This window comes from Anopheles coustani, chromosome 2 (assembly GCF_943734705.1).
Source record: "Anopheles coustani chromosome 2, idAnoCousDA_361_x.2, whole genome shotgun sequence".
Taxonomy (NCBI): domain Eukaryota; kingdom Metazoa; phylum Arthropoda; class Insecta; order Diptera; family Culicidae; genus Anopheles; species Anopheles coustani.
In genome coordinates this window covers 48,017,816-48,039,426 of record NC_071289.1, presented here as the reverse complement: position 1 = coordinate 48,039,426, position 21,611 = coordinate 48,017,816, and the positions used below count along the sequence as shown (strand labels likewise).

General features: G+C 40.8%; 4 protein-coding genes across 5 annotated transcripts; 3 read left to right on the top strand and 1 right to left on the bottom strand.

Annotated features, from left to right (window-relative positions):
• Nucleotides 1–354: 354 nt before the first annotated feature.
• LOC131262383 (protein DPCD) lies at nt 355–1,217 on the top strand. Its single transcript, XM_058264379.1, has 2 exons — nt 355–973; nt 1,041–1,217. The coding sequence occupies exons 1-2, from the start codon at nt 470–472 to the stop codon at nt 1,164–1,166; spliced, it is 630 nt and encodes a 209-aa protein (XP_058120362.1). The 5' UTR covers nt 355–469; the 3' UTR covers nt 1,167–1,217.
• A 3,424-nt stretch (nt 1,218–4,641) lies between these two features.
• LOC131262377 (histone-lysine N-methyltransferase E(z)) lies at nt 4,642–9,849 on the top strand. Its single transcript, XM_058264372.1, has 6 exons — nt 4,642–4,951; nt 5,019–5,893; nt 8,007–8,107; nt 8,501–9,218; nt 9,298–9,480; nt 9,550–9,849. The coding sequence occupies exons 1-6, from the start codon at nt 4,830–4,832 to the stop codon at nt 9,774–9,776; spliced, it is 2,226 nt and encodes a 741-aa protein (XP_058120355.1). The 5' UTR covers nt 4,642–4,829; the 3' UTR covers nt 9,777–9,849.
• A 2,229-nt stretch (nt 9,850–12,078) lies between these two features.
• LOC131262385 (putative ATP synthase subunit f, mitochondrial) lies at nt 12,079–12,722 on the top strand. The gene is made up of 2 exons (XM_058264382.1): nt 12,079–12,500; nt 12,563–12,722. The coding sequence occupies exon 1, from the start codon at nt 12,136–12,138 to the stop codon at nt 12,457–12,459; it is 324 nt and encodes a 107-aa protein (XP_058120365.1). The 5' UTR covers nt 12,079–12,135; the 3' UTR covers nt 12,460–12,500; nt 12,563–12,722.
• A 1,649-nt stretch (nt 12,723–14,371) lies between these two features.
• On the bottom strand, nt 14,372–20,719 carry LOC131262376 (WW domain-containing adapter protein with coiled-coil homolog). Of its 2 annotated transcripts, none has more exons than XM_058264370.1 (11): nt 20,092–20,719; nt 19,600–19,624; nt 19,265–19,376; nt 19,013–19,162; nt 18,402–18,948; nt 17,554–18,334; nt 17,130–17,476; nt 16,782–17,056; nt 16,464–16,654; nt 16,257–16,384; nt 14,372–14,628 (listed from the first exon to the last, which is right to left on the bottom strand). In XM_058264370.1, exons 1-11 carry the CDS (start codon nt 20,133–20,135, stop codon nt 14,547–14,549), a joined length of 2,682 nt encoding a protein of 893 aa, XP_058120353.1. In that variant the 5' UTR covers nt 20,136–20,719; the 3' UTR covers nt 14,372–14,546. The 2 variants fall into 2 exon arrangements, with proteins under 2 accessions (XP_058120353.1, XP_058120354.1); XM_058264371.1 differs by having other exon boundaries at nt 16,464–16,651.
• Between the last annotated feature and the right edge of the window lie 892 nt (nt 20,720–21,611).

Below are 21,611 nucleotides of genomic sequence, written 5' to 3'. Positions count from 1 at the left end.
TGGCAATTTGATATGGGCTCTTAAAAAATCTATTAAAATGCGTTTCTTCATTTGTTTGAGGTTACGAGATGTCATGACAACGAGCTGCGGTTCCAGAAGGGATGTCTTCTAGTTGAGAATATTTCCTCAGTTGCATCTGCAATTGAATGTTTAAATTTTTATTAGTATTGAAAACTATTTTTCTGCCGTAGATATTTTAATTTGGTTAAAGACAATTTTTACCGCACGCTAACGATAAATTCAAATCAATCCCACCTATCCTTAAAGACATATGTATATACACATCTTGTTTAAATGCCAAAAAATAATGACGCTTTGTTTGTTTACCAACATTCTTACTGATGGAAAACTAAACACTATATCCCGGCACCTGTTTCTATGGCAGCATGGTTTGTTAAAATACCCAACATTTTTCATTAAATCAGTAGTCATCTCATTTGTGAGTTAAAGCTTAAGGTGTAGTTACGAAATGTCGTTCGCTAGTTGGATTGTGTTGATAAAGAGCGCAGAAAAAACTTCCGCAGTTCAAGGAAACATACGTAAGGTTCACTATCGCTTCTTAGATGGCCGGGAGATGGTCGAAGAGTATAGCATGGATACCGGAGTAATTTTAAGGCGTGCCTGGAAAACAAAATCGGAACTGATGAGAAAGGATGAGTGGCAGATCGAGTTGGGTGATCCAATACCAGTTGGGCTGAAAGAGAACGAGCTTGTTGTTAAAGAATCGTCTAGCGAGCCTATATTATCCAAAAGATTAACACGGAATGCAATTGAATGGAGAATTCGGAATCTTCCATATCCATTGAGTACGTACAGTATTACTTGCGACCTGAATGAAAAAACTATAACTGTACGCACATCGAATAAGAAATATTTTAAAAAGATACTCGTACCGGAATTTCAACGATGCAATTATGCTCCACAACAGGAAGAAATCACTACAAAACATCAGAATAGCACCCTGATCATTTTGGTACGGAAACTAATCATGATTGTATAATTGTTAGCGGCCAATTTAATAGTTTTGTTTATTTTTTCAGTATAAAAAACCAAAAATATTATTAGAAATGGAGAAAGCAGTGCTCGAGGAGCTGCAATCCGTGGATACTATGGAGTACGACAATTTCCGCTGTGAAGAACTTCTTGCCGATTTAATGACCGAATGAATGTTAACCTAAAATATTCTAAACATAATTTTTGCATTATGCAGAGATAGTTTACGTAGAAAAAGGCATAGTTTGAATAAAATTGATGATTGATTAATTATGAAGGTTTTATTACACCTTTTACAACTGTTTAGCGCGATGGCCAAGGCGTTTAGTGACACCGTCCAAAACATTAATGCCACCGCCGGAGCTATTAAGACAGCGCGAGCGCCGTTTTGCAACTCCATCCAAAGCATTCGGAAGTTGACAGACCCTTCTAAGATAATGGGAGCACCCTTTGCGCGTTGACCGCACCTATTAGACCGTTCGCCGCACCTTTTAGCGGCAGTCATTTTTCCGAGCCTGTTGTGAGCGCTTTTGTTCAAAGAGTCGATTGTAGAAGTGGATGCTTCATTTCGTGATTTGAACTTTCCGTTACGTATGAATATTTTCGAATATTTTTTGTTTAGCTGGAAAGTTCCTTAAAATGTCTCGGGAAATTCGTTCTGAAAATTGTAAATAAAAATATTAATTTCCATAAAGAGCTTTAATATTTATTTTCATAAAAGTCGCCTTTTCAAAAACATTCTTATTTACATTTGTACATTGGGTTTGGTGTAGTGTTGGGTCAAGTATTGCTTTTCAGTGAGCGGAGCGAAGGCTCACGCTCACCGCGGTGAGCGATGAGCGAGGGGTAGCTCCATAGTGAGCGAATTACGATTCGACGAGCGCGCGAGCGTAAGGAGCCCGCGAGCTCAAAGAGCCGGCGAGCGCAAGGAGCCGGCGAGCGCAAGGAGCCGGCGAGCGCAAGGAGCCGGCGAGCGCAAGGAGCCGGCGAGCGCAAGGAGCCCGCGAGCGCAAGGAGCCCGCGAGCGTAAGGAGCCCGCGAGCGCAAGGAGCCCGCGAGCGAAAGGAGCCCGGGCGCTTTCTGCCAAAAACATGCTGCAGACACCGGCAGTCGTGGTACCGTTATAAACTGGCGAAGTAGGCGTGTATCGAGTTACTCGAGTCTTTTGTCCACCGTGTGCGCATGTATCGATCTACGCTTGGTTTTTTTTCGTGTAACGGTAACGACGAAACGATCGAGAAAAGGAAATGCTAAATTAATGCAATGGTATTCGGGTATCGGTTCGCCTGGTGATCGGTGATGAAAATGTATTTGCCCATCGCTTCGTGTACTTCATGTGCTCGTGTGCTCTTTACGCTCGCGGGCTCCTTTCGCTCGCGGGCTCCTTGGGCTCGCGGGCTCCTTGCGCTCGCGGGCTCCTTACGTTCGCGGGCTCCTTGCGCTCGCGGGCTCCTTACGTTCGTGGGCTTCTTTCGCTAGCGCGATATTTGAAGAGCGAATCGCTCTTTGCGGAGCTGCCTGATTTTAAGTAAGGAGCGCGCTGAGCGCGCTCAGTAAGGTGAGCGGAGCGTTTAAGGTAGCTCTTTCGCTCGCGACCCAACACTAGTTTGGTGCATATTTACTCCATAATTGCTTCCTTTCTGAGGCATTTTGTGATATATGACCACATATTGCACATATAGCCTGCACAATCAGATGGAGTAATTAACGAAGCTGCTCCATATAAAAAAAAAAATGTCACACAAATCGCGCTAGACGATGCCTAGTGTAGAAACAGCGAAAAACGCGACAACACGCTAGCTCTTGCCAAATCTCAATTCGAAACGTAAACAAACCGACAGCTGGACAAAACGTAAACAAACCGAAACACAAACGCGAACAAAACGAGCAGTTCCAGTTCGGTAGTGAATCAGAGCGGAGGTTAGCAGTGCACAAGTTTCAAGTGAAGTAGTTAGCGGAAAAGTAAGGTTAGCTTGCGGCACGACCGCGTGGTCACGCCGAGCTGGAGCTCAGGTCAGACAAATCCTAGCTGCCGCACATCTCGTGCTGTTTGAGTCAATCAAGCGGACCACGAGTTTTTGTGTCCTGACAACGGAAGGAATTATCCCTCCCGTGGACGGCGGGTGGACATATGGCTATTATGGCCGGTTCTAAAGGACGAGCCACTTCATAGGAGTTCGGACAGAGTCGGTACGCCTCTGATTACGTGTAACACGCTTTCCAGACTGCACCGTCGCGTAACGCGTTACGCGACGTCGCCTGACAGGCGCAGAACTCCATTCTAAAAAAACCTAGCGCGATTCGCGCGACATCGCGCAAGCTTTTTTTTATATGGAGTTCAGCTCCTGTCAGGCGACGTCGCGCTGTAGTGTGGACCCCGAGTAAGGGAACAAATTGTTCGACTTAGCGTAGGAGGATATATCCCGACTCACATAACGAAAGAAGAAGAAGAAGAAGAACAAAACGACCAATATTCTTCACGAAACATCGGAGTTTTCGTTGTACTACTTATTTCTACCCGGTTGACAGAAATTGACATTGTTGCTGGTACTATGTAGTTCCAGCAAGAGTCCCAGCAATCTGCCATGGAAAACTTGCTGGTACTACATGACAGCTGCAAAAAATTTGAATTTTTGTCAACCGGGTAGCCTTCACAAATGTAATTCAGTTATCAAACTCCGTTTTAATTGATATTTTTACCAAAAATTTTTCGGGTGCCGAAACGTAAACAAACTGGGCTACTTTTGAAACGGGACGTCGTGCTGTAGTGTGGACCCCGAGTTATATCTTCCTTTCCTTTCCTTAACACAGGCAATGCATGGTTGTCAAATTGTTCGCACGAACAAGTTCGCAACGTCTACTTCGGGGTCCACACTGCAGCGCGACGTCCCGTTTCAAAAGTAGCCCAGTTTCGGCAGAACAATCGCGCAAGCCAAGCGCGACAGAGGTAGGAGAGTATGTGTATTTCCACATCATTTCCTACTTATTGAAGAGCAGTTTGTTTACGTTTCGGCACCCGAAAAAATTTTGGTAAAAATATCAATCAAAACGGAGTTTCATAACTGAATTACATTTGTGAAGCCTAAAAATAAGTAGTACAACGAAAAATCCGATGTTTCGTGAAGAATATTGCTCGTTTTGTTCGCGTTTGTGATTCGGTTTGTTTAAGTTTTGTCCAGCTGTCGGTTCGTTTACGTTTCGAATTGACATTTGACAAGAGCTAGCGTGATGTCGCGTTTTTCGCTGTTTCTACACTAGCGCGATTTGTACGACATTTTTTTTTGTATGGAGTTCGGCCGCCTGTCAGGCGACGTCGCGTTTTGAGACGGGACGTCGCGCTGTAGTGTGGACCCCGAGTACGGCTTGCTTTACTCGGGGTCCACACTACAGCGCGACGTCGCCTGACAGGAGCTGAACTCCATATAAAAATAACCTTGCGCGATGTCGCGCGAATCGCGCTAGGTTTTTTATGCATGGAGTTCAGCGCCTGTCAGGCGACGTCGCGTTACGCGACGGTGTAGTCTGGAAAGCGTGTTAGAATCCTTCAAATGGGATTCAAATCTTTGGATTCCGTCTAGGGATTGAATCTGCGGATCTTCGGAAGCCTGATTCTGGTCACACTACACCGTAGAACAAGAATGACAGAAATAGAAGAAATGCGCGCTCAGTTCCTGTGAAGCGCTAGTGATGAAAAGATTTTGATGCATTCGTTCTACTCCTTTTGGCGTCTTTAATTTCCTACCATTCTCTGTTTCGTGCTTGTAATCCCATAATATTGTGAATTTGGTACTATCCGTAAAGTGTTTACGGTTATACGGCGGGTGCCAACACTGAAAATGTCGAAGTATAAAGTGTCATTAGAATGGAAGAAACGCGTGAAAACAGAGTACATGAAAATTCGTCAAAGTAAGAGGCATAAGAAAGTGGACGACGTAAGATCAGCATGGAATCGAAACAGGTAACTTTTCTGCAAGTAGATACTACTCGCTTCCTCTTGTGATAACGCCCTGATGTACCTTTCACAGGCAAAAGTTGTTGGATCAATTGGTTAAGGAAAATGATACCTGGTTGTCAACAAATGCCACTTGGACGCAATGCGACGTTGAGCAATTACCGCACGTCGGATGTATGAAGAAAGCCGAAACTGTCGATCAAGATGGAAACCATCAATCGGTACCGATCCGTGTCGTTAACGCGGTCACTCCGATACCGACGATGTATACCTGGGCACCGACGCAGCAAAATTTCATGGTGGAAGATGAAACTGTTCTTCACAACATACCCTACATGGGCGACGAAGTACTGGATCAAGATGGATCGTTCATCGAAGAGCTTATAAAAAATTATGATGGCAAAGTGCATGGAGACAAGGAAGGAAGTTTCATAGATGATGCCATGTTTGTCGAGCTCGTCCACGCGTTGATGGTAGTAATGGCCAAAGATGCAGCGGAGCCGGACGTCAAAAAACTCCATTCGCGATCGTCATCTTCTGGTGAAATTATTGATGCCTCAAAAGCAGACGAATCCATAAGAAAAAGTAAAATGAAGAAAACTGAAAAAAATAACGAACCAGAAACGTACGTCGATGGCACAGAGAGAGATGATTGTAAAGAAATTGAGCATTTCACAGATGGCAGAAATGATCTGCCAAGTGTAAAGGCGTTTCCAGCACCGATCATATTTCAGGCAATAAGTTCTCAATTTCCAGAACAGGGGTCAGCTGAAGAGCTCCGAGACAAATATATTGAACTCACTGAACGTGTAGACCCCGAAAGACCGCCAGAATGCACACCGAACATCGATGGACAGCGTGCTGAGTCGGTATCGCGAGAGCAAACGCTTCACTCTTACCATACACTGTTCTGCCGGCGTTGCTTTAAATACGACTGCTTTTTACATCGTAAGTATCGTATGTTACTATTGTTTTTATTTTTCTAAATGCAGAACCAGGTACGCATATATAGAGTATCTCCACATTGGCATTAGTTTCTGTCAACTGGGAAAAGAGTTTAATTTTATTATCATTAAAGACCCCGAATATCTTAGTCTTTCGCTTGGCTCGTCATTTCTTTTGGTTAAATTGTGGTTGTTTTAAACATATGTAAAGAATCCAAAATTTGAAAGGAGCTCTTCATCTTACTTTTGTGCTTCTCCGTGTAGGAAGTTACCCTTAACATGTATGCAATATTGGGACATTGTCGTAAAACGGTACATAGGTACACGTAGTTTCGATCATTCTAAATTGTATCTACCGATCAATTGTCATACAACCACCTACTGCTTCTTCTTTGTGGTCTACCGCAGGACTGCCATCTTCTATTGGCCAGCCTCAAAATCGTAAGTTGTGCTTGTTTAATGGATGGTGGAACCAAAACAAAAACTTGTACTAATGTTCTCATTTTACAAAAAAACGACACATTTCGTGCGTCATTCATATCTCGTCTCCATTCGCTTTCTTTTACGTATCTAGATTTAAAAAGTGCGCCAAGATAAATGAAGCTTGTTTTCTTAATGCCTAATTTTGATTCTTCATTCTAGTACCACAATTGTCCTGTGTCATTATTGAATTACGAATATTTCGTGTGAACGCACAATAAGTTGATTACTTAATTTATCTACCCAGATTTTACGTATATTTTCGGCGCTTGTTGGATCGCCGGATCGGCAGTTCACTTCCGATTAATGAATAAAACGAATTTCTGATGATTAAGTGTGGTTGACATGAAGTTACGTGCCATATAGTGAATGATCGAATAAATGCAAAACTGAAGTTTATTTGACTATTGGTAATTGTTCTTCCAAATATGAGCAACTCGCTTTCAGACCACTGAGGATCGTAAGATAAATGTTTTGTCATTTAAGTATGGGTTTACCCTCTTGATTCCTTTCACAAAACAATGGGTGTTTTGAAGTCCGTTTTTTTACTTCATAACTTTTTTCCAAAAGAAACTCCCGACTAAATCACATATTCATGGTCCGTTTAAAGTGACCATCTTTAGTGTGGCACAGAAAAATATCACATGCTGCTTAATAGTCAGACATGTTTTGCTTATAGCCTAATTATTTTGTATCTGAATTCAAATGATAGAACTAATTTTTCATATTGCTTCTGATCTTTTTACCATCCAACGAATAAATAGTCACGTTTCTTCGGGCTGTATTAATTAAGTAAAACTAAATTACTCTTAGTACATTGGTTTCCACAAAATAAGTAATTTAAATACTTCATGTCAACTGTACTGAATGTTTCACCATATGCATCATACCATTTCCATCTTTTTTATTCATAACTGCATAACGTTCTTAAATCCTTTAAACGTTTACATCAAGAGTACAATATAATCGAATCAAAAGTAAAAGACTAGACTTTATTGAATTTTTTTATCCTATATCTGTAGATTTTCACAGATATTGCAAATAATTTTTGGTTCATGATTTTATGCTGTGTGTTTTATTTGAATTCAGTTGTAAGGATTTTATATGTTGAATGATTTTACATAGGGTTTTTTTATTGTTGCCAACCCACACAAAGGGCATATTAAACAATTTTTATTATTCTATCCAGTTTATAATTAATAATTTATAAATTTGGCTAATAAAAGTATCCGTATATCAAGACGATCATTTGTAAATAACGTAGAGTTAACGGAAGAGTACAAGCTCTCAAAAAATGAAATGTTTCATCAGAAAAAAAACTTATTCGTTAAAGAAAGGTTAGATCGCAACGTGATTCTTTGCGATCAATATTAGACGAACTTCTTTGCATGGAAGCTTAACTGTCAAGTAAGCCAATCTAGTTTATTCCAGTATCTAGTATATCCAATTTCACACTTTACTACGAAGTCTACTCGTATTCTTCAGGCTATGGATGTTAACCCTTCAGCGGCCAAATTAATATTGATTGTTCATATGACGCACTTTGATTCGATTTGTTGATTTTTGATGCTTTGTTTTAGTAGTCCTGTAGTCCACATCATGTGTTCGTTATCTTAAATTTTTATTTGTATTTGTAGGTCTTCAAGCATGTCACCCGGGACCCAACTTGCAAAGACGACGATGGCCAGAACTTAAAATTCCAAGCAAACCTTGCAGTGAGACATGTTATCTACTCCTGGTAAGTATTACATATTGACGCAAACTGATTGCCTCCAAAATATGTTTAACTCGAAGGGTTATTACGACTGCTCAATTTTATTTTCTGTGTATCTCTAAATCTATCAGGTGCATTTTGTCGCACAAATGTTCCATACATATCAACTTTGATAGCAACTTAAGTTTTAACGATTCTAATGTTCGCATTAGAAGCTGCCGTATGTCGTGTGCTATTTGAGATGAAGAAGATGTATCACCCACAGTAATGCTCAAAAGAGAATCAAATCGAGGCTATATTCACTGAAATGAAATGCCATTGTGAAATTGAGTAGCAAGCTAGAGCTTCACCGTGGAAGAAAAGAAAGCCCTGGTGCCAACAGTACTTATAAATGAGTTTGTTTTCCTTTTTATTCAGGATGGAATGAAGGAAAAGATGGCTGCGGACAATAGCAACAAATCAGTTGCAACGATGGACTCGGGAAATGAAGCCAGCTCAGAAGACAGCAACGATAGCAGTCGCTATAGCAAAGATGCCCCGTTCAACAAAGCGATGAGGAATGGAGCGAGTTTGCTTGAACTATTTGAAACCGCGGATAATGGGTGGAACGGTTCCGATAAATCATTCTTCCGCACACTGCAAAAAACGTATCTCAACAATTTTTGCGCCATCGCAGAAGCTATGCTGGTAAAAACATGTCAACAGGTCTACGAATTTGCCCAACAGGAAGCAGCCGATTTCATGCCAATTGAGCTCAACAAAGACAATACACCACCCCGCAAGAAGAAGAAAAAGCATCGGCTATGGTCGGTGCATTGCCGCAAGATACAATTGCGCAAGGAGTCGAGCTCGAACCATGTGTTCAACTATTCACCTTGCGACCATCCCGGGCAGTGCGATTCAAACTGTCCATGCTATGGAGCGCAAAACTTTTGCGAAAAGTTTTGCAACTGCAGCAGCGAGTGTCAAAACCGATTCCCAGGGTGTCGGTGTAAGGCTCAATGCAACACTAAACAATGCCCCTGTTACTTGGCAGTGCGTGAGTGCGATCCAGATTTATGTCAAACTTGCGGGGCAGATCATTACGAGATAAACAAGATTACATGCAAAAATGTCAGCGTGCAGCGTGCTTTGCGTACGTTTAGAATAAGTATTTCAAAATCAAGAACCAGAAGAAACACATTTTCACCAATTCTAAAATATACAACTTACAGATAAACATCTTTTAATGGCCCCATCGGATGTTGCGGGCTGGGGCATTTTCCTTAAAGAAAGTGCACAGAAAAATGAGTTCATTTCTGAGTATTGTGGGGAAATTATATCCCAAGATGAGGCAGACCGACGCGGCAAGGTTTACGACAAGTACATGTGCAGTTTTCTGTTCAATCTGAACAATGGTTAGTAAATATTCACATAAATCCCTTTTTCACATTTTTTAATCAAATTTTCTATTCCACGTTTTGTAGATTTTGTTGTTGACGCTACACGGAAGGGAAATAAAATTCGCTTCGCTAACCATTCGATCAATCCCAACTGCTACGCAAAGGTCATGATGGTTAACGGAGATCATCGCATTGGAATATTTGCAAAACGTGCTATACAACCAGGGGAGGAACTATTCTTTGATTATCGCTACGGACCAACAGAACAGCTTAAATTTGTTGGTATCGAGCGTGAAATGGAATTTTTGTGAAAATGTACTTAGATTGCATTTTAAATTGAACTGTAATTAATATTGCTTTTAATCATTCACAAAAAATACAGAATTTCACAACAAAATCCAGTTAATTTACAGATGTATCTTTTGTTCCGGATTCAGGTGTCGAAAACTCTTGCCAATTATTTGAGGTCATCATGATTGCTGGGATGGAAACGACGGCACCTGTTAGTTTTCTCGACGCTGTCCTATACAAAATGTAAACAACACTTGGAAAAAACGGGAAAATGGCAAATCGACTTGATTTTATTAGAAAACCCTGCTTGGCGATTTCGTGCAATCGTCCTAAAAACGTTCTACCATGAAACAAACATCGAAAAGTTTTTTATGGTAATCAGAACCATTGCTCGAAAACGTCGTACATTTGTTTCGCCCCCATACACGCAAGTGGAACATTTTTTCGCGCGTAGGGCGCTTTTAAGCTCACCTCTCTTAAAGCTTGCACACATTGCCAATGTTGGCACCAACTTTCACTGTCAATATGCAGATTTTATGGTATCGCCATCTGTCGGAAAAATTTGCAACCAAATCTTGCTCAACCTGTGGTCACAGCTTTCCACAACCGCATGCGGTTGCGTTTTTGTCAAACGAGCACAGATTTTTGCCAAAAATAATACTTTAATGTTTGAATATACCACTTATATGAGCATACAATCTCATTAAAGTCTACTAGGAACAATATTAACAGTTGACATATAAAAACGCAAGAGTCTGCGGCAAGAATCAAACTCGTTTGATTTTTTAGTACAGAAACCGCAAGGTCTTGCGTCTGCGGTGACAGCCCATGACAGCTCCTATCTCTCCCATGGGAAAAAACGCAACCGCATGCGGTTGCGCAAAGCTGTGACCAGGGGTTAAGGGAGGTGAGCTCAAAGGCCTGGTCGTGGCAGCCATTTTGAAATTAATGTTTGACAATCGTTCCTGGTTTTGTTTACCAACAAAAGGATACCGACGCGTTAGCAAGCTGCTGGTTCCAGTTGATACGGTTACCGGAATTCTTTGCCCTCATTAGCCACAACTTTACTGAGGACACAGTTCCATCTACGATATATTGCAAAGTCATGTAGTAAATGAGGTTGGTCGTACAAAGGTACATATGTTAACACTTTGTTGCTACAATGCTACAAGAAACGTGTTTGTTAAAACGACAATATCTTCATTATATCGCATTTTTTCTCATTCCATGAGTTATTTATGGAAAAAACAGCTGAACAGGATAAATACGGCATTCTTACGCTATCGGAAAGAACTTTGGAAACAACAAATGGCAAATTGTAAACATAAACAAAACCCGGAACGATTGTCAAATTTTTCCTTCATTTTTCTAAAAAAATCAAGGCGATTTGTTCGGGATGAACCCACCCGAGTTACTCGGGGTCCACACTACTGCGCGACGTCCCGTCACGAATCGCGACGTCGCCTGACAGGGGGCCGAACTCCATACAAAAAATCTGTCACACAAATCGCGCTAGTGTAGAAACAGCGAAAAACACGACATCGTGCTAGCTCTTGTCAAATGTCAATTCGAAACGTAAACAAACCGACAGCTGGACAAAACGTAAACAAACCGAATCACAAACGCGAACAAAACGAGCAATATTCTTCACGAAACATCGGATTTTTCGTTGTACTACTTATTTTTAGGCTTCACAAATGTAATCCAGTTATCAAACTCCGTTTTAATTGATATTTTTACCAAAGTTTTTTCGGGTGCTGAAACGTAAACAAACTGCTCTTCAACAAGTAGGAGATGATGTGGAAATCTATACTTCCTACGGCGGGCCAAAATATCGTCGTTGTTTGTTTAAGTTTGTTTTCTCAGTGAATTTCAAATGTGGAAGCGCCAAACTCACTCAGGGTGCATAAAATACGTAGCTAAACAAATATCATGCATAACTACCTCAAAATTCAATAAACAATTTTAGCCGAGTTTGCGCCCCAATGTGATACATATTTCCACATACTCTCCTACCTCTGTCGCGCTTGGCTTGCGCGATTGTTCTGCCGAAACTGGGCTACTTTTGAAACGGGACGTCGCGCTGTAGTGTGGACCTCGAGAAATAGATTGGGGTCTAGTCAGAACCAAATCAAGTCGAGTCCCAAATAAATCAAATCTGATTCGAGTCCCAAACAAATCAAATCTGATTCAAATCCTAATCGAATCAAATCTTCAGAATCCGTCAAATGAGATTCGAATCCTTAGAATCCGTCCAGGGATCGAATCATCGAATCTTCCGAGTCCCGATTCTGCCAACACTAGATTCGAGGCTGCTCCTCTGTCAGATCTTGCCATCCTCAGCTGCAGTTGCCCGAGGAATAGTGATCAGTTGTTAAAATGGCCATCGGTGATTATCCAGTAGAATACAATCCGAAGGTTCACGGACCCTATGATCCGGCCCGTTTCTACGGCAAGCCCGATACTCCGTTCGGTCAAGTAAAATTGGCAGAGCTGGGCTCATGGTTTGGACGTCGCGATAAGAACCCACGAGCCCTGGCCGGAGTTTTTAGCCGTGCCTTTTGGAGATGGCAGCATAAGTACATGCAACCAAAGCGCACTGGCATTGCGCCCTTCTTTCAGGTTATCGTCGGAGGAATGGTGTTCTTCTACACTATTAACTATGGCAAATTGAAGCACCACCGAAACTACAAGTATCATTAAACGATTCGAGGTTCGTTTCCATACCATCTCGCAGCATAATGGTAAGTAATTCTCATGCCAATTTTTGCGATGTTATATAATGTCAAATATATTTCATTTCCAGAACACATTACGCCACCATCGATGTGCTGGTGCTAGCTGAGTAACGAAATAGTGAGTCCGGGTCTAGTGGAAATAAACGAAGATGGAAGAAAATTATGTAACACGTTTAACGAAATAAAAACGCCATTTGACAGATCGGTGAAAAGAACGGTGTTTAATGAACAATGTTTTGTGACGTACGAATATGGTGTGCTGGGATCCATGATTAAAGATTCGCTAAAACAAATGTGATTGGCATGATTAATTTAGAGAAGCTTATGAGTTGAGATAGAAAAGTGGACAAAATCAGCTTTTGAAGAAATGATCGTCTTCTAGAAATCCTTGTTGACAGCTACATATAAGGCCGAAAGTGTTGTGGTGTAGTGCTTACAGATGTATTTGCCATTTCCTTCCATCGGAATACGTTTCTATGGTCACTTACCACCACCGGCTACTAAAATTGCACTCTTTCAATTCGATCACTACCTATCAATACTACCAAAATTTTTACTACATTAATTTATCTAACACAAATTAAAAATGCCTAATTCACGTCGTTCAACTCGCCAGAGATACTTTAAAAAGCAAATTATCAAGTATAGTAAAATAAGTTTGCATCCTCATTTGCTACTAAAACTAATATTTGAAAGACGACTTTTTTAACCGCACCATTATTTGGGGCACAATCTAAATCCAAGTCCAAAGTATGGACAGTTGCCATACTTTTCGCTATAGCATACCGCAAAAAAAAAATAGAGATAAGATTCCTGTAATAACGACAGGAACACATTTTCATGTTCAGAGTTGTTCGTAATTCCCGACCAAATATGAACAAGCTATCTAAAGTAGATCGCGGGCGAACTAGAATGACCGATCTCAACTAGGCTTGATACCTAATTTGGTATACGAAAATACAGAAACACCAACGGATAGCATGTTTATAAGCATCTTCAATAGTGTGTTTAATTCTAGCCTACCACCAATGGGAATTTTCATCTCAATCATTTTGAACATTTGCAAAACGTATTACGATATTGTTTGTATGATTCGGTAATAGGATGAAAGTGTACTACTCTAGAAACATAAAAAAAATGCAGTACCCGTTACTGTTGTAACACACGGGATTGATCGGTTTTGAAAAAAAGGAAAGAATAACATCATTATTGCGAGTTTTTCGTTTAACACGTTAAGCGCTACGTCGGCCCCGTGGGGCCGACAGTGTTCTTCCCCGTAAGCCGGCGTCGGTCTGCTTGGACCGACAGAACCCGTTAGGTAGGCCGGCGTTTCTACGAATTGCTGGCAGAACGGAAAGCAGTGCAATTTGGGCATAGCGCTTAACGTGTTAAAAGAGCATTTGTGTTTATCGAAAGCAGGACCAAACCCCCCTCCCTCCCTAGGGAGAACCCTGGTTTTCTGTTCTCCTTTTGGACATCTGTAGATCCGAATTCCACTAGAATGTGCTGCAATTATGAGTGTCACCATCGACGGACTTATTATTCGATTTTGATTAAATATCCAGAACTTGTGCATTATTTCCAAATAACCTATGGAACAATAATCACCACATTTTCTTCTCATGACAATAAGCGGAAAGATAAGTGATTCTCGTCTCGAGTTCCAAACAATGTTAGTAGGTGGAATGATAATTTTACCACAAAGTCGTTTGAGAGTTTTGTCCTATACAATATATGAGTTTTGTTTAGTATCGGACGTTACGGAGGTTTAACATTGTTTGATGCTTCTATGGAATGTTTAAAACTTACTAAATATGGTTATCATCCATCTTCTGTTATTATCCACTTTTATTTGAACCTCATTGTACTCATTTTCACTAAGTGTGTATTTGTGTATCTGTTTATTTTTTCTTAGGGATCATATAGTTTTTTTCATACATTTTCTTAAATTTTATTATAAACTTACAATCATACATGTTGCCTATCGGATCGCTCTATTCTGTACTGTATTGTTATACTTTGTTGATCTTGCTTACTAATCATACATTAGCGCTATAGATCATCTGATGACATGAATGAATTTTCCGACTTGGATTCCTCTAATCTACGTATTTGCTGCCGTAGATACATTATTCTGGAATGAAATAAACGAAACGAATCTTAGTTATGATTTTTACAGACATGGAATGTTGCGATAAATCTAATGATAGATGCATGGGTTACACTTTATTAAAATTTAGTTGCATGATCTGAACCAAATAAGAAAGTTTTTGAAAAGAATCCTCCAAGTCCAAATAAATTATTTTTTGCCATGTACATTTTAATATTAAATAATTTCTTTAAATATTTTTTTTAAAGGTGCTAAAGGTAGGCCTTAATAGAGTTTTCATTTTCAGCCACTTAAAGTGGCTCATAATCATGCCTTTAGAATTTTGTAAAAAAAAATATAACAAATTTACAGAATCATACGTATTTGTCTATTTTCTTGTTTTTCTTAGATCCACAAATTTAGACTATATTTGGCTTGGGAACAAAATACCGCGCTATGTTAAAAATACGTGGCAAACACACGACAATCAACGGAAAACTGCACAACTTCTTCGGTAATCAATTCTGAATTAATAAACCTATTAACTACTCCTAACCAGTAAAATGCTCTTAGGCTATCGTGTATACATACACTTCGATGTAACTTTAATTCAATGAAATTCAAGAACAAAGGGTTCTCAAGGTTTTGTCTGGTCTCGTTATGAAAATGGATGTTTCATGATTGATGATAGTCTTTCGAAGGATTATAAAATAGCTATCAGAAATACACTACATCACAAAAGTCAATGCACAGCAGGAAGAAAAAGAAGCAAATGCCATTTTCTTCGTGAGGTGATTTAGATGGAAGATGGAAAAACAAGAGCTATGTTGAAATGTTTTTCAAGAACCGGTCGTTTTACCGTCATGTCGGCCTGGGTGAGACGCATGATTAAGCAGATTTGGAATGCTGAGTCTAAAATAAGTGCCCCAACTAGAGCAATATTTCTAAGAATTTCTCTGGTTCGAAAACTCATCGTATCTAAATGTGCATCAGAGGACAGTGAATAGAACAATCCATCATTTTTACTTTTGTTAAAATATTGTTCCTCTCGAAGCAAATAGCATCTCCGGTGTAATGTATCAACCAAAAGTTATCGTAAAATCTTAAGGTGATCAACTGAAATTCCAGTTCAATAGATTTCTGATTGCTATGTCTACTAAAATATGCTTATGTTTCAAAAATTATGCTACTATCAACCAAGATTTACAATCTTTGTTTAATAGCGATAGTATTAAACACAGTTCATCTCGCAGTGCCCGAAACAGCATTTCCATACTATTTTATATTCCATAATTTTTACACAAGTCTGTAATATTAACACAACATCAGGGAAATACTTCAGAGTAGAAAGTATTTTCTGTACTGTTTTGTATGATTTCCCGACTACTTTTTGTCAGTTTTCTAAAAATAGCGAGTACCGCTGTTGTCAGCAGATGTAAAAAAAAATGTAAAATAAATTATAACAAGATTTTGTACGAACATATCGTTATTCGTATACATAAATAATCATATCTGATCAACGGTAGAAAGAACAGGAACTAAGAAAGTCTTTTATCGCCAAAATTTTAAGCACACAGTTAAACATTAGATTTAACACTATACACCGTACTCTTACTTTACTACTATTTAGAAAGAGTGTACTGTATAATGAAGCCAGTTCTTGAAGTACTTACTTTTGTTCCTGCAATGTTGCAGTGATTTCCGTTATTCTAACTAAACTCCTCGCACATTTCAATTCGGCCGATATTTTGCTGCATTGTAAATCACCTAAAATGTGGGCCTCCTCCGACAGCTTTTGAACCTACAAAATAGAACAAAAAATAATTAGGAGGCATTCAAACTTATGTCGTACCAGGAATAATGAATGAGCAAAAACAAACCGTCTTTTCTAAAATTTCTGATGGCCATCCAGTGACATGGGATATTAAATCAGCTCGAAAATACTTTGCTAAGCTAGGCGTTAGATTCGGTCCTTGAGATCGGCCACACTGTGACGATGCCATGACACTTTGCAGGCTGCTTACAGCACTGGTTGCAGTCGTCGTAACAGCGACACTGCCTAGTCCATCTACTGTAAAAGTAAGCACAAATTTAATGGTAAATTCTAAAGATTGATATAAAGTAAACAGTATAGTTATTATATCCAAATCCATCACTTCCATTATCTTTCGCAATGGAAATAGAAGGAGTCAACCTACATTTCCTATGATCAACAAGCGGTAGATCAAGTTCCTGTGTTGGAGTCGGAGGGCCATCTCCCGTAAGAATTGTATTGTTGCTACCCACATTGCTAATACACCCTCCCAGTCCTCCGCCGTGCAACATATTTGTCTGAGATATTCCAAGACTACTTGTGGTGTGGTTATGTGTGTTGTGATTCGTATGATTTCCAGATCCACTGGAAAGTGATGATGACATTATCGGGTGAGACAAGTTAGAGACGTTGTACAGTGGTGAATTGAGAGCATGCTCCCTAAAACGAAACAAAAAAAAAAAAGGATTAGAACGTACGATATCGAGATAAATCAAATAGACCCAGCACATACCTTAAACTAGCCATCGATGAACTATTTCCACCCAACTCGTGCGCTGTGCCGGAATTTTGCGAACGAGATTGCTGTTGCATCATAAGCGCATTATTAATTGTTTGAAGCGCTTTTTGAGGATTGAGGTCATTGTGTTCTATCGATTTGTTGCCAGTTATTTGCGAAAGAATTTTCGGTAATCCTGCTAAAGAAGTAGCAACATTGATTCCGGTACTAGTGCTACTTAAAGAACCATGAACATTGGGGGGTTGACATAACTGTGGCGTCTGCTGTTGCGGTGACCGTTGTACAAGCGTAGATATTTGTTGCGATTGCAGGTGCGCTGGCAGATGCAATTGTTGCGAGCTCTGGAATTTAATCGAATAAATTTTCCTAGTTAATATGCAGATCATATGAAAACTTTAATACAAAAATGGACACGTACGGTCATCGATGACGGTGGAGGTCCAGGAGTATTTGAGTTAAGCATAGCTCCGTCCGTAATCGAAATATGTGCTCCCGGTAGTATAGGGGCAGTGCTGCCGGAACCATGCAAGGCGAGATGCAGTGAAGGGGACGATACACTATTACCAGACGATGAAGATGACGATGAGGACGAGCTCGATGATGACGTTACATTGTGTTGTGATTGCTGCTGATGGTTCGACGACACTGCTTGTGAGTGGTTTGACGATCCCGTTTGGTTTACTGTTGGATTTACAGCCCGTTGAAGCAAATGTCCCGACAAGTTGTGGCTCGTTCCATCCGAAGAAACACAATTGCCAGTGGTGTTCGGTTGAACCGAATTCGCTGACAAGGGAACAGTTGACGTTGTTGTTGTCCCTGCGTGGCCACTGCTACCAACTCCCACCGCACAATTATGCCCTGGTGCTCCCTGCTGCTGTTGGGCAGTGGTCGGCGTACTTGAGTGTGAGTAACTTGCCTCGGACGTAGGTGTAGAATCTCCTGGGCTTATATCCATTTCCAAATTTTCTCCATCAAATCGCCTCCGGTGAGATGTCGCAGATTCGTGGGTTTGCCATCGTACACGAGTGTTATTCTTGCCACTACTGTTGCTGCCGCTGCTGGAATGCTTGCCATACGACGAGACTCCCGACCGATTGATGACTGACGAACTGTACCGTTCATCACGATCACGTTCCCTGTCACGGTCGCGTTCTTTATCGCGATAATCGCGATGCTGGTCTTTAGTCAACACGCGTGTGCTAAAACATTATAAAAAGATAGTTATTATTTTTCAGGGCAGTCTAAATAAATTACAATATTGCCTACCTTTCCTTTTCAATCCATTCTCGTGGTTTTTCCCACTGTGAAACTTCCGTCTTACAATTGTAATAGTACTTTTTCCCAGATGAACTAACATGCTCGCTCCAGTCGCCGACTCGATTTACCCGGTCTCGATCGATACTGTTACCAGTACCCCCACCACAGACAGTGCCTATACCGGCGTTTCCAGCAGTATTTGAACCAGAGGTAGTAGAACCACTACCACTGGCATTGTTTAAAGCATTTGCAATAATGGTGGCCGAGCTGGTTCCTACCACCCCAACTGTGCTGCCACCAATAGAGCCTCCTATTACAGTGCTACCACTGCCTCCGCCATTGCCACTTCTGTCGCGTTCGCGATCTCTTAAACGGTCCCGATCCCGTTCCCGTTCTCGTTCCCGCTCGTTTCGCTCGCGTTCTCTATCGCGTTCGCGATCATCACCAGCAACTCCACGCTTATCCAGCAGTGTCACTGCTTTTAATCTTCTGTCATGAATAGTTCGATGATCGGAGTCTCGTTCAGTCCGACTACGCTTCGGCGAACGTAACGAATCTGCAATGGACCAGAAGGAAATTTTATGTTTCAATTGTTCTATCGTGTCTTATAAATAACTAACCTGAATATTTGTCTTTTTTGTAGTCTCGCTCCCGCTCCTTGTCTCGCAACTTGCTCATTGTGTACCCTGAAGATTGATATCGATCACGATCCCTTTCTCTATCCCTTTCACGATCGCGGTCGCGATCTCTCTCCCGGTCCCGAGGGGAATCTGCATAGACACAAGAATAAATATTTGTTTTCGATGTTAGTTAAATTGATGTTCAACCAGAGCACGCCTTGTGTTCAATTTGTCGACACATCGTCGGCTTACCATTATTCAACGTTCCTCCGGTAGGTGAGTTGTCTCTATCCCGCCCATAGTTGGTAGATCGAGAACCCGCTTCTCGTTCGTAGTCCCGTTTGGAGGAACTATACTTAGAATTCTGGAATAAATTAGGCATTTGTAGTAATACATACAACTGTATCCTAACCACATTCCTATCCTCAATAACCAAGGCATTTTCGGATCCTGTTAGGTTTAGATTTGCTTCACAGCCAGCCAATGAAGTTGCACGATTTGGTGGCTCGTGATTTTTGTTTTGGTCGAAGAAGCCCAGTTCGAACGAAACATTTATCGCGGTTCTAAACATGATAAAAAAAACTTACCTGATACTGATGAGATTGATGGTACCTGCAAGAAAAATGCAGGAAAAAGATTACTATTCTCGTCCTTGTGGAATGTTCTGATGCGGCCGATGCTGGCTCAATTCTTCTTCCTACGCACTGCGAACAAACGACCCTGACTAGGATCATCAGATCGCACAGCGAATATATACAGTTTTACTTTAACGCGAAACAAGTGAGCAAACAAACGTTATGGCATCGAATCATGTCGTAGTGGCAAAAATTTTGCTGACCAGAATCGACTCCTTTTGGTGTCATCTCGCGCACGAAACTGTCAACGATGACACTGAGTGAAACAGTTCGCAGGGAAAGAAGAAATCTAGCAGCCGAGAAAAAGTACATTCTAATGCCTGTAGTTTCCTCTCAAATTGATTCACAACAAAAAGGAATACTACTTTATCTTTGAGACGGAGTTTGGCGGAATGTGCAGTTTAGTGTGGAAAACGCAAAAGAAAAAAGGAATTTGAAATTTACCCATCGCTTAACAAACGTTGCGGTTTCCTGGCATGCATTACCATTTAATGCCGTAATATGTTCTTTTTTGCTTCTGTTTCTGGCTTGGTTCTCTGATCATCCGAAAAACCCGTCAGCCGGGCAACTAAATTTCTTCTGTAAGCAGGGCTTTCTTTCCGTTTCCTAACCGATGCTGCTGCTGGAACTGGAACAATACGATATTTTCGACGATTTTACACCACGCACAAGAAATGAAGCAATCCGGGAGTAAATGATGTCTAATGATATTCAGCACTTTTGTGAACACGACCCTTGTAACTTGAAATAAGAGTTTTGATAGTCTCCAGAGGACTTGCTCGCACGTTTACGACTCATTGAATCGTTGAAATTATCAATAGTTTACAAATGAACGTACATTTATCGACGAGCACTTTTTGCTTTCATAGGGAATCTTCCTTAAAGGCTACTTTGCTGCTTTTCAGCTGAGCTGTTCTGCCTCATACGGTTTCTTCAAGGGTAGCAAATTCATGCATAATGTTTCCACCATGAACTGCACCTTTCGAGTCGAAGCAAATAAAACGAAATAAAAAAACGGAAACGAATGCAAAGTTTGATTCGTTTCCTGAGGGCGTACAATCCGTTTAGCAAAAGATTTTACAACAAGTATTCACTTTAAGCCGCCATCACTAAATGATGAGCGAGTATTTCTTACTCTTTTTGCGTTTTCTTCATGTGCTCTCTTTTTCCTTTTCGATTCTCAATTTCTCTTTTTGTATGTCTCCCTCCTGCTCACACGGAGGCCTCATTGAGGCATTAGTGTTGGCAGAATCGAGATACGGAAGATTCGAAGATTCAATCCTTAGACGGATTCTAAAGATTTGATTCGAATGGAACTCGATTCAGATACGATTCCTTGGGAATTTGATTTGATTCGATTCTGACATGGCCGATACTAGTTGAATTTGATGTGAGTCGCATTAGTCACGTAACGAGTCGACCCCCCTAGGGAGCTCGAAATAATGTCCTAAAAACGTCCTACACGCGGAACAAACGTTCTACTTTTTTGAATGGGGGTGAAACAAATGCAGAACGTTTTCGAGCAGTCGTTCTACTCCGTTCTACTTCCCATATAAAACTGCTTGATGTTTGTTTCATTTTAGGACGCTTTTAGAACGATTGCACGAAATCGCCTAGCGGGGGGTAGAATGGATTATACACAGATTGAGTTTTTAGCGCGAGGAAAATACTGTATAATTTTACAGTATTTTCTCAATTCACCCGGACCAGTGTTCGATCAATTGCATACCTTTAGGGTGTTCTGATATGGCAGCGCTCTGTCAGCTATCGAACAAGGCCAGGGGTCGGCAAAGTCCGGCCCGCGGGCCAAATCCGGCCCGTCAACTGAGTTTATTCGGCCCGTAAGAAAATTTTAGTGGTTCATACAAAAACCCCAATTCAACTTTTATCGGATTTGTCAGGTTTGTTTTCTTGCCAAAAATTGGATTAAAATTGTTCAACACGGTGTTCCTGTTATATGTTGG

Coding starts and splice junctions, on each gene's coding strand:
- LOC131262383 (XM_058264379.1), top strand. CDS start 470: ATGTCGTTCGCTAGTTGGATTGTGTTGATAAAGAGCGCAGAAAAAACT. Junction 974..1,040: donor ATAGCACCCTGATCATTTTG/GTACGGAAACTA, acceptor TTATTTTTTCAG/TATAAAAAACCAAAAATATT.
- LOC131262385 (XM_058264382.1), top strand. CDS start 12,136: ATGGCCATCGGTGATTATCCAGTAGAATACAATCCGAAGGTTCACGGA.
- LOC131262377 (XM_058264372.1), top strand. CDS start 4,830: ATGTCGAAGTATAAAGTGTCATTAGAATGGAAGAAACGCGTGAAAACA. Junction 9,219..9,297: donor CAGCGTGCAGCGTGCTTTGC/GTACGTTTAGAA, acceptor TACAACTTACAG/ATAAACATCTTTTAATGGCC. Junction 9,481..9,549: donor TCTGTTCAATCTGAACAATG/GTTAGTAAATAT, acceptor CACGTTTTGTAG/ATTTTGTTGTTGACGCTACA.
- LOC131262376 (XM_058264370.1), bottom strand. CDS start 20,135: ATGGTAATGCATGCCAGGAAACCGCAACGTTTGTTAAGCGATGG. Junction 17,477..17,553: donor CTCCACCGTCATCGATGACC/GTACGTGTCCAT, acceptor ATTAAATTCCAG/AGCTCGCAACAATTGCATCT. Junction 17,057..17,129: donor TCATCGATGGCTAGTTTAAG/GTATGTGCTGGG, acceptor GTTTCGTTTTAG/GGAGCATGCTCTCAATTCAC.